Source organism: Astyanax mexicanus, chromosome 19, assembly GCF_023375975.1.
Source record: "Astyanax mexicanus isolate ESR-SI-001 chromosome 19, AstMex3_surface, whole genome shotgun sequence".
Classification (NCBI taxonomy): Eukaryota; Metazoa; Chordata; class Actinopteri; order Characiformes; family Acestrorhamphidae; genus Astyanax; species Astyanax mexicanus.
Window position 1 is genome coordinate 9,500,728 of NC_064426.1, and position 12,477 is coordinate 9,513,204.

The following is a 12,477-nucleotide window of genomic DNA, read 5'->3' on the forward strand; positions in this document are numbered from 1 at the left end:
GGATAAACCAATGATCAATATAAACAGAAAAAAGAGAACTATGATAAATAAGGAATACTATGGAGTACTGTGGAGTATTTTTCTACAGCATTACTCAAAGAACAATTTAAAACATGTATATGTCAGAGTTTACAGAGACACTGATGTGCACTGGAGTAAATTAAACATGCAGTGGCTTGCTTGAAATAATGTTCTTTATTTATTCATAAAATGAATATACCCTCACTATGCAATTCCTCAGTTAAATAACAGAATGGATAGAAAGATGGAAGAAAGATAACATGTTCATATAAATACAGTTTTATTTGTGTTATGGTGGTAAGGTAGTGTTTTTGTATCACTGCGCCACCTCCACACAGTCATATATGCCATGGCAAAACACAGAGACACAAACTAATGCAGTTACTTTAAGTATGTTTGTCCTGTTTAAGACTGCATTAGCATATGAGTTTCACACAAAAAGAAAAATACAAGCTAATAATATTTTCTGATGAACGCATCATTCAGCTGTTTGAGAAAAGAAGAAAACAAAAATTACTTATTAAACATTTCAGAGAAGTAACTTTTAGCTGCAGTGTCAGAATTGTTCTGTAAAAATGAGAGAAATATGTACATGTATGCCATTATTTTTTTTTTTACAATTTGTAAATATATTTTATAGATTGAAATAATTAGATAGGGATGAATCCCAAAATTTTGTTAATTCTTAACAACACTTTGCTATAATAAACCCTGCCTACGCGATGCAGGGAGGGGAACTGCGATTATGTTCCTTGGGGAACAGCTTGAGATGGTTCTCAAGCCAAGTGACCCCAAAAAGACGAAAGCGGGAGGACCAGCGGCCGAATCTGAACTGAAAGTGAGGTAAGCCATGGTGAGAGACTGAGGTCTTCAGCAGAATTTTTTAAGATCTTTAACAGCGTTTCAGGGGTGGTATGAGCGAAAATGTCTTTATAGCAGATGGTATAAGAGTTGGCGTCATCCTCGTGATAAGATTTGCAGACCAGTATAAGCTTGACTGAATGGGGAGTTCGACAGGTTTCGTGGCACTGTGAGTTTTCTTCTCGACAAAGGAATGTGACAACCATGTAAATTTAAATCAACAAGTTTCTGGTCATCCAGCCGCGTACAGGGGTTGAACTCATGAAGTTCATGGTGGTCTGACTGTTCCTTTCGGCCTGAAGTGTGTTCATATGTTCCATAAATCAAGGGAGAGAAGCCTGAAGGAGACCTGCATAGTCCCCCCCAAAAATAAAATTTTGAGCAACAGGCAGGACCTATGGTCGTCACAGCAGACAGGGTGGCGCCCATACGAAGAACACGGACACCAGATGGGATGCAACCAGCAGGCGGACAGAAGCATTGACTGAAGAATGCAGCACAGTCCTCTCAACATATAGGACATTCTGGGGGCCCCCTCCTGGAGGCGCAAAATGGTTTAGTCCACCCGACAGCTACCGGCTTCAGGTGTACCATCAGTGAGCCCAGATTTTAAGACCTGGGGGAGACATCATGCTGCCCAAAGCAAGAAATCAGGTTATCAAAAGAAAGAAAGGAAGGAAGGAAAAAACTAACTGATCTCAATATTAATAAAAAATAATTGTGATCATGGTTTTTGCCATATGTTTTGCCAGAGATAGCTTAAAACTTTATTAATGCTTTTTATTTTAGATAAAGACATTGCGAGTGAACAGGGCCAAGAATTTGCTGCTACGCCCCTGGGTCCGCCTCGCCAGCAGTGATCGAGGTAACAGAGAAAAGAATCAAGGTAACAGAAAGGAGCCATTGCGGCTCTTAACAGAAAATGTACATTAGTAAAGCCGAGCGTGAGGTCCGCCTCGCCGGCAGTGATAGAGGTAACAGAAAAGAAAGGAGGAAACAGATAAAAGAATAGAGGGCAGAAAAGAGCCTCCGCGTTCCCTTAATAATAAATGTACATTAGTAAAGCTGAGCGTAGGGGTCCGCCTCGCTGGCAGTGATAGAGGTAACAGAGAAAAGAATAGAGGGCAGAAAAGAGCCGTCGCGTTCCCTTCATAATAAATGTAAATTAATAAAAAGCCGAGCATAGGGGTCTGCCTCGCTGGCAGTGATCGAGGAAACAGAGAAAAGAATATAGGAAACAGAGAGGCGCCGTCACAGCCCTTCATTGTAAAAGTACGTAGTAATGCCGGGCGTGGGGTTCCGCATCGCCGGCTGGGATCGAGGTAACAAAAGAATCGAGGAAACAATTAATCAAATTGAGGGAACAATCAATTAAAATCGGTAAAACAATGAAATAAGATCAAGGGAACAATGAAATAAATTGAGAGAACACTTAAAATAGAGGAAACAATGATATAAATTAAGGGAACACTTAATATAGGGAAAACAATGGATAAAATGAGGAATCAAATTAAATAAAGGAAACAAGGAGTAAAATAAAGGGGAACAATAAATTAAATTGAACGAAAAAAAAAAAGATCGAAGGAACAATAAAGTAAATAGAGGAAACAATAAATTAAATCTAATAGTGAAAATCCAGCATGTGGATTTTCCAACGCGTGGAGCTACCTGCTCGATTGTGTGTACAATAACATTCCCGGTGCGTACAGAGCAGAGCCCCGCCCCCACTACGGCTACTCGGACCATATCTCTGTCATGCTCATCCCAGCATACAGACAGCTTATCAGACGTGCCAATTCAGAGAAGAAGCAAGTAACAACCTGGCCTCCAGGAGCCATCTCTGCTCTTCAGGACTGTTTTGAGCACACTGACTGGGACATGTTTAGAGAAGCTGCTACTTCTGATGACTCCATCAATCTGGAGGAGTACAGTGACTCAGTGACTGGCTACATCAGCAAGTGCATTGAGGATGTTACTGTCTCCGAAACCATCACAACACGCCCCAACCAGAAGCCGTGGATGACTGAAGAGGTGCATGTGCTGCTGAGAACCCGAGACAAAGCCTTTAAATCAGGGGACAGGGCTGGCCTCCGAACAGCTAGAGCCAAGCTCTCCCGGGGGATCAGAGAGGCAAAGCGCATCTACGCAAAGAAAATCCACGCCCACTTCCAGGACACTACTGACACTCGGCGCATGTGGCAGGGCATCCAGACCATCACCAACTACAAGTCACCTCCACCTGCTTGTAACAGTGATGCCTCCCTTCCAGATGCACTGAACTCCTTCTACGCAAGGTTCGAAGCACAGAACTACACGACAGCAAGGAAGACCACACCTCCTCCAAACGACCAGGTACTGTGCCTGTCCTCAGCTGATGTGCGGAAAACTCTGCTCAGAGTCAACCCACGGAAAGCCCCAGGACCAGACAGCATACCTGGCAGAGTGCTCAGAGGATGTGCAGAACAACTCACGGATGTTCTCACGGACATTTTCAACATCTCTCTGAGTACTGCAATCGTGCCGACGTGCTTCAAGACGACCACAATCGTCCCTGTGCCAAAGAAGTCTCAAGTGTCCTGCCTTAATGACTACCGTCCCATTGCACTTACTCCCATCATCATGAAGTGCTTTGAGAAGCTGGTCATGAGGCACATCAAAAACCAGCTCCCCTCCTCACTGGACCCTCTGCAGTTTGCGTATCGTCCAAACAGATCAACAGACGATGCCATCTCTACTGCGCTCCACCTAGCTCTCACCCACCTTGACAACAAAGACTGCTATGTTCGAATGCTGTTCATCGACTTCAGTTCAGCATTCAACACCATCATCCCTCAGCATCTGATCGGAAAACTGAGCTTGCTGGGCCTGAACTCCTCCCTCTGTAACTGGGTTTTAGACTTCCTGACTGAGAGACCACAATCAGTCAGGATTGGAAACAACACCTCTGGCACCACCATACTGAGCACCGGTGCCCCCCAGGGCTGTGTGCTTAGCCCACTGCTGTTCACTCTGCTGACTCATGACTGTACTGCAAAGTACAGCTCAAACCACATCATCAAGTTCGCTGATGACACAACTGTAGTTGGCCTCATCAGCAAGAACGACGAGTCAGCATACAGAGAGGAGGTGCAGTGGCTGACGGACTGGTGCAGAACCAACAACCTATCTCTAAACGTGGATAAAACCAAGGAGATGGTTGTTGACTTCAGGAGAGCTCCAGGTGTCCACCACCCGCTGAACATCAACGGCTCTGCTGTGGAAATTGTGGAAAACACCAAGTTCCTCGGTGTTCACATTACAACACCTCAGACCGCAAGACCCTACAGCGGATAGTGCGGACAGCTGAGAAGATCATCGGAGTCCCTCTTCCCTCCATCACCGAGATCTACACCACACGCTGCATCCGCAAAGCCACCAGCATTGTGGACGACCCCACCCATCCCTCACATGGTCTCTTCACTCTGATGCCGTCCGGCAGAAGATACAGGAGCATCCGAGCCTTCACTACCAGACTCTGCAACAGCTTCATCCACCAGGCAGTCAGACTTCTCAACACACAGAGACAGAACTGAACCCCACCCACCACACACCCAACACACTCTCACAAATCTGAACTGAACACCCCGCCCCCCCTTTACACACACAAAGACTGAACTTCACCCACACACACACACATACTCAGCACACAGAGACTGACATGACTTTATTCCTTGAGCAATATTTGCTGCACACTTAAAAACTATAAACTATCTACCTCAGTAACTGCTGTGATTATATATGTTCTATATGTTACAGTATGTTGCACATCTCTGCACCTTATCCTCACTTAACACTCTATTATACCGTATCGGTACTGCACTGTCCTGTCTTTTAATTGTCTCGTCTTTTGTATATATTGTATTTATTGTTATTTAGTGTTATAATTTTATGTTGCACTGTCGTCACTCCTGCACTTTATGTTGTCTATTGCTTGTTGTTCTATGTTGCACCATGGTTCCGGAGGAACGTAATTTCATTACACTGTGTACCTGTACTGTAATAAAAGCCTCTTGACTTGACTTGGAATAGAACGAGGGAACGATGAGTAAATCGAGGGAACAATGAATTAAATCGAACATTGAAATAGATCGGGGGAACAGTGGAATAAATAGAGGGAACAATTCATTAAAAAGAGGGCACAAAAAAAAATTTAACAGAGAAATAGACCGAGGTAACAATGAGCAGAAGGAAACAATTAAATAGAGGGAACAATAAAATAAATCAAAAAGAGAAATAGATCAAGGGAACTGAGAAATAGACTGAGGTAACAATTAAATAGATCAATAGAACAATAGAACAATAAATTAAATCGAACGAGGGAACTGAGAAATAGACCGAGCTAACAATGAGCAGAGGGAAACAATTAAATAGAGGGAACAATAAATTAAATATAACAGTGAAATAGATTGAGGAAACTGAAAGATCGAGACAACAGTGAAATAGATTGACAGAACAGTGAAATAAATTAAAGAGAAAATTAATAAAGGGAACAATTAAATAAATAGAGGGAACGAAAAAATAAATAGAGGGAACAATAAATTAAATAGAGGGAACAATAAACAGTGAAATAGATCGAGGGAACAACCTCAATTGAGTGTTTCAAGCTTTAGGAAAAAAATGACAGTTAAACAGTGTGTAAAATCATTGTTTATTGAGTGGACAGAAACCTGAACATTGTGAAAGAGATTTAAGACTGGAAACCACCTCAGATCTTCTAATGTTAGGTCAGTGGGTTTCCAGTAGATATAAATGTGACCTGAGTGACCCTGCACCACCAGATTAATGCCTTGTGTGACTGGAGCCCTGTTATCTTGATGACTCCAGCCTGGAGGTTTTTGTCAGTGTATAAATAATTTGGTCGTAGTAACCACAGCCAAATTTCTCTGCACAAAAACCAAAGTCGGTGCGGCATCCCTCCTCCGCTCTCTTTCTGAATTATAATGCAGTTCGGTCCATATGCAAGAATTAAGACTTAAATCTAGATCAAATATTGTAGTAATATGAGATCTTACCTGACCTTGCTTATAAACAATTCACTGCTTTAACAAATATCTATTATACCTGTCTTGGTTCTTCAAGTTTACTGAAGAATGAACATTATAGAAATATCTTTATCAGTGAAGAAGTTATTTGACTCATTGCAACCACGCACCACCTAATTAACATCTTTTTAATATTTAGAATTAGTGATATTCTAATGCAACTAAAATAGAAAAAAGGATTAGTAGTAGTTTTCTTTATTTAGAATAGAATATGAATGCTATGTTTAATATTATTTTTAGGTTATCTAAAATGTATTTCTTATTCCCTCATGTGTGATAGTACCCAGGTTATTATAATGAGTGAGTAAAAAATGGTGCAATTTATGATTTGACTATTGCCCATTTTTTTTAGTACTTTATTACATTCATTTGATTTTCAAGATGATTTTGACACATTTACAAAGAAAATAAATCACTCAGTGTAAAAATGTTCTAAACACTTTATAGTTTCGTGCTTGCTAAGACCCAAAAACTGGTACTGTATTTTTTTTTTTTGCACTTTTCCCAAATATTGACAGTGTGTCTTATAATCCAGTGCACCTTATATGAATTTTAACAGTCAGGTTGTAAGGAGCAGTGAAGCCACTTTGCTGAAGTACAGAATTATAGAGGAGTTTCAGTGACACCATCTGCAGCAAGATGATGCTGCAGCTCTTTGGAGGTGGTCTGTGGATTGTCCTTGACTGTTCTCACCATTCTTCTTCTCTGCCTTTCTGATATTTTTCTTGGCCTGCCACTTCTGGGCTTAACAAGAACTGTCCCTGTGGTCTTCCATTTCCTTACTATGTTCCTCACAGTGGAAACTGACAGGTTAAATCTCTAAGACAACTTTTTGTATCCTTCCCCTGAACAACTATGTTGAACAATCTTTGTTTTTAGATCATTTGAGAGTTGTTTTTGATGAGCCCATGATGCCACTCTTCAGAGGAGATTCAAATAGGAGAACAACTTGCAATTGTTCACCTTAAATATCTTTTCTCATGATTAAATACACCTGGCAATGAAGCTCAAAGCTCAATGAGGTTTCCAAACCAATTTTGTGCTTCAGTAAGTCAGTAAAAAGTAGTTAGGAGTATTCAAATCAATAAAATGATAAGGGTGCCCATACTTTTGCACTGGTCAAATTTTGGTTTAATGCATATTGCACATTTTCTGTTAGTACAATAAACTTCATTTCAATCCTGAAATATTACTGTGTCCATCAGATATATATATATATATATATATATATATATATATATATATATATATATATATATATATATATATATATATATATATATATCATTAGATATATCAAACTGAAATGGATGTTGCAAACACCCAAATATTTAGAACTAAAAATGATTAAGATTAATAATTAATGAGTGCCCAAACCTTTTCATATGACTGTATATATTACCTCTTTCTGTGTAGCTCAATAAATATGGACAAGAATTGTCTATATCAGTCTGAATGTCATTTATTGTTCCTGGTAGCCGTTACACTTCAGAATAGAATTTTAATTGGACACTTATTTTTGGGGGTTATTCTGTCTTTCTTTAAGGGTTTTTGTGTCGTGTGTGTTTCAGTTTACTGGGCTGCAATGTGCCAAAGTTTCTGTTTTCAATTATAGGGCCCATTCTGTTTCATTAAATTAAATTTTTTTATCTATTATATATTTTGTGTCTTATTCTACAAGGAGAGTTTCAGCTTCCAATCAAAAACAATACACGACCTTGAATTACCATTCAGATTTTCTTTTAAAAAGTAATGGTTTAATTTTTTACCAGTCAGACACCAGTCTTTTCTTTTATAAAGACATATTTAAATAGTTGGACGTTTGGGCCCCCTTTTTTAGTGGCAGTCGAGCCATAAACCATGCACCACACAGCTTAATTTAGGGCATGTTACTGTGTTTTTTTGGTACTGTGATGCAAAAACATTTAAAAGGTAAGTAATAGTTCTTTTAATTTATCATTGGTTTGTTTTGGGCATAATGTGCAATTTGCTAGTATTCCCCATGCCCTTGACTGAAAAGAAAAAAAAAAGAGAGGGGGGTGAACTCAGATGGTTGGGCAGGAGTTCGGGGCAGCTTTGCTGGAAAAGCCTGAAGCTGAAGCCCGCCCACACAAAGAGAAACAGGAAGAGAAATGGAGAAAATAAATGAAGGAGGAAGATGGGGAGGAGGTGGGTGTGAGGTTGTTTGACACGCAGGTAGAGAGGAAGTTACTGTTATATAGGTTGGATTGTGGGAGGAGTAAGGGCTTTGGTCACACTCCCAAAATCACATTTATGAACTCCAGTTTGCTAGTATTCACCACGCCCTTGACTGAAAAGAAAAAAAAGATGTTTGGGCAGGAGTTCGGGGCAGCTTCGCTTGAAAAGCCTAAAGCTGAAGCCCCAAAAAGTTTGATCAGAAGATTGAGTACGGAAGAAGATTGTGAGTAGGTCTGTAGCTGTGGTAGGCTTGGGATCTCTAGTGTTGGAGAATTTGGGATGTGTGATCAGGTAGTCCTTGGGAGAGCCAGAGGCTGCGCTGATTCGAGCTGGTGAATTTGTGTATGATTTGAGGGTATGTTACTTAATCTAGGATAGTGAGATCGAGCAGGGCTCTCGTTGACATCTCTGATGACCAGAGAAGGGGTGGAGGATGGAAAGGGTGAGGAGATCAGAGTAGCGGATGCGGAGAGGTAATTAAGGCGCAGAGGTAAAATAAGAAGGGTAAGTGCAATGCTGACAAGATGATTAACCCTTATGCCCTCCTCGGGCATTTTTGTACATTTTTTTCACCTTTTTTTTTTCATTTGGTGATCATTTTGGCTATGTTGCAGCTAGTGGCATGAATTTTTGCAGAAAATCTGCTTTTTCATTAAATTTTTGAAATCTATTGTCTTTTACTCTTACACGTCATTCATACTCTCTGGATGCATTTTGCACCCTCTGGACACCTTCGTGGCAAAAATGTACACGCACCAAAAAACTGCTCTTAAATCATTATACATTAATTTTTTTTTCTGCTTTTTTTTTCATAAATCACTTAATCAATTTCAGACCTACTCAAAACTACCAAACATTAAATAATTTTCAGAATTTTAACCCTTTAAATGACAGTTTAATTATTTGAATTATTGCATTTTGTTTTGCAAAAAAACACGAAAAATGTATTATTTTCCATAAAACAAACAGTGGACAGATGGGGAATTGGTGGTAATTACAGTCTTGGATATGTCAAAGATTAGCAACAAAATTGTTTTGATTGCATTATTATTTTTTATGTAGTGCCAGATTTCAAATTTTGCACCCTCTGGACACCTTCGTGGCAAAAATGTACACGCACAAAATCAGCAATAAAATCCTCATATGTCAATATTTTTTTTGCTTTTTTTTTCATACATCACTTAATCAACTTCAGCCCTGATCAAAATGATCAAATATTCAATAATTTACAGGATTTTAACCCTTTAAATGACGGTTTAATTACATTAATTATTAATTATTCATTAAAAAACCCACAAAAATTTAATTATTTTCCATATAATAAATAGTAGATGGATGGGGCATTGGTGGAAATTAGAGTCTTGGATATGTCAAAGATTAGCAACAAAATTTATTTGATTGAATTATTACTTTTTATGTAGTGCCAAATACTCCCTCTGGACACCTTCATGGCCAAAAATGCCCCATTGACTTCCATTGAAACCACATTTTTTTATCTCACTGCAATTACAGTATAAAACCATGCATTCTGAAATGTTAGTATTTCATTTTGAAGAAAAGTAGTGATATTTGACATTTTTACTGTATTCCATTAGATTCAACAATTTTCCCATTTTAGGCTGATGAATTAAATTCTTGTCATTTTGCCAGTTATATTATGGAGCCATGTGACTAACAGGGGACCCCCTAGAGTGTGTGTGTGTGTGTGTGGGCCTGTGAGAAAGATAGAGATAATGAGAGTGTGTGTGTGAATCTGTAAGCACACACTGATATTTTTGGGGTGAAAAAAGGTCACCTTTGATGGATGTCTTTGAAGAGGTGATTGAGTAAAATCATGGCCTCTTGCCTTTGATGTAATCAAAAACAACAACAAAAAAACTATTAGTATGTTTATGCACCTGGCTGCTTTCACAGCCAAAGATAAACGTGCAGTTTGGCTGAGGGGTCATTTCATAGAGAGCAGAGAAGGAGAAAGACCTGCAGGAAAAATGAAGAGACATTTTAGTACAGAGGAAGCATTAGAAATGGTCATGCAGCCTTTATCTACAACCGAGCTGCAGGAATACTCTGAAGAAGACACAAGCTTCGACGCGGAGTCTAACACGGAATGGTCACTGGAGTCCTCCATTTCTGAGAGTGCCTCTGACCCTTCCTCTGAAAGTGAAGAGGACATTGAGGATCCTGCCCATCTTAACAGTGAGTGGACAGCGAAAAATGGGCAAGTTTGGTCTCCATCTCATTCCAAGACACTGCGCTACATTCAGGCACCCAGTGGCATGATTGCAGGGCCCACAAGATATGCCATAACCAGAATCCATGATGTGGCATCTTCTTTTGACCTTTTCTTCACTCCTGACATGATCCAGCTGATTTTACAAATGACAAACCTGCATGGGAGGCGTTCGGTGTCAGGATGGAGTGATGTAGATGAAACAGAGATTAGAGCATACATGGGACTTCTCATTCTGGCAGGTGTGTACCGGTCCAAAGGAGAATCTACCCGCAGCCTGTGGGATGACCAGAATGGGAGACCAGTCTTCAGAGCCACCATGTCCCACAAACGATTTCAATTGATAAGTGCCAGCCTCCGATTCGATGATCGACTCACCCGTCCTTGCCGACACAAAGAGGACAAGCTTTCTGCTTTCCGTAATATGTGGGACAAATGGGTGCAGCGTCTCCCACTCCTTTTTAATCCAGGGGAGAACATCTGCGTCGATGAGCAGCTTGTACCTTTCAGAGGCCGCTGCAAATTCCGGCAGTATATGCCCAGCAAGCCAGCGAAGTATGGGCTGAAAATCTGGGTTACCACAGACGTCGCCACATCATATGCCTGGAGGTGCCAGGTGTATACTGGAAAACCCGCTGGTGGAGCTCTAGAAATGGGCCAGGGAAAGAGAGTCATCCTGGATATGACTGAGGGGCTCAAGGGTGTCACAGTTACTTGTGACAATTTTTTCACTTCCTACTCACTTGCCCAGGAGCTTCTGAGGAAGAAGGTGGCTCTGGTAGGGACCATCAGAGCAAATAAGCCTGAGCTTCCCCCCAGATTGAAGCAGACAATTGTTCTTGGTTGTTCGTAGGTGGTCAGCACCTACAGCTGTAGGAGGCGGACCTCCCGGTGGCCTCTTGTCCTCTTCTTCAATTGCATCGATATCTCCGCCTTCAATGCTTTCGTGCTGTTCACTGCTGTGGTTCCCTCCTGGAACCAGCAAAGAACATTCAGACGGAGGCTGTTCTTAGAGGAGCTGGGGAAATCCATGGTGTCCTCAGAAATTGTGCGGAGACGGCACCCTCCACGTACAGCAGCTGCTGCTGCCATGGTGGTGGATTTACAGGCCCCTGTTGCTGCTCATACAGAAACAACTGATACTGCCATTGGCACTACTGCCACCAGAAAGAGAGGTGTGTGCTGGTTGTGCACAGGCCTAAAGAAGAGGTCCCCTACCACCTGCACCAAGTGTAACAGGTGTATTTGTAGAGAGCACCAGGTCACATGCTGCAGGGCCTGCTGGTCTGCTTGAAAGGAACTAAGCTAAACTTTTAGGAGCAAATTCAGAATTCTAATTCCATTGTACATTTGTGACAGCAATGCCAACAAAAGTGTTCTTTCTTTCTAAACTGATTGCACACACACACACTCTAGGGGGTCCCCTGTTAGTCACATGGCTCCATAATATAACTGGCAAAATTACAAGAATTTAATTCATCAGCCTAAAATGGGAAAATTGTTGAATCTAATGGAATACAGTAAAAATGTCAAATATCACTACTTTTCTTCAAAATGAAATACTAACATTTCAGAATGCATGGTTTTATACTGTAATTGCAGTGAGATAAAAAAATGTGGTTTCAATGGAAGTCAATGGGGCATTTTTGGCCATGAAGGTGTCCAGAGGGAGTATTTGGCACTACATAAAAAGTAATAATTCAATCAAATAAATTTTGTTGCTAATCTTTGACATATCCAAGACTCTAATTTCCACCAATGCCCCATCCATCTACTATTTATTATATGGAAAATAATTAAATTTTTGTGGGTTTTTTAATGAATAATTAATAATTAATGTAATTAAACCGTCATTTAAAGGGTTAAAATCCTGTAAATTATTGAATATTTGATCATTTTGATCAGGGCTGAAGTTGATTAAGTGATGTATGAAAAAAAAAGCAAAAAAAAATATTGACATATGAGGATTTTATTGCTGATTTTGTGCGTGTACTTTTTTGCCACGAAGGTGTCCAGAGGGTGCAAAATTTGAAATCTGGCACTACATAAAAAATAATAATGCAATCAAAACAATTTTGTTGCTAA

General features: G+C 40.3%; 1 protein-coding gene across 1 annotated transcript in view; it reads right to left on the reverse strand.

The window, feature by feature from the left end:
* The window catches only part of LOC125784523 (immunoglobulin gamma-1 heavy chain-like), an 83,517-nt gene that overhangs the window by 35,817 nt on the left and 35,223 nt on the right, over nucleotides 1-12,477 (reverse strand). The window contains exon 3 of the mRNA XM_049468270.1: nucleotides 9,240-9,257. Within this exon, the coding sequence (XP_049324227.1) occupies nucleotides 9,240-9,257 (18 nt within the window). The remainder of the gene's footprint in view (nucleotides 1-9,239; nucleotides 9,258-12,477) is intronic.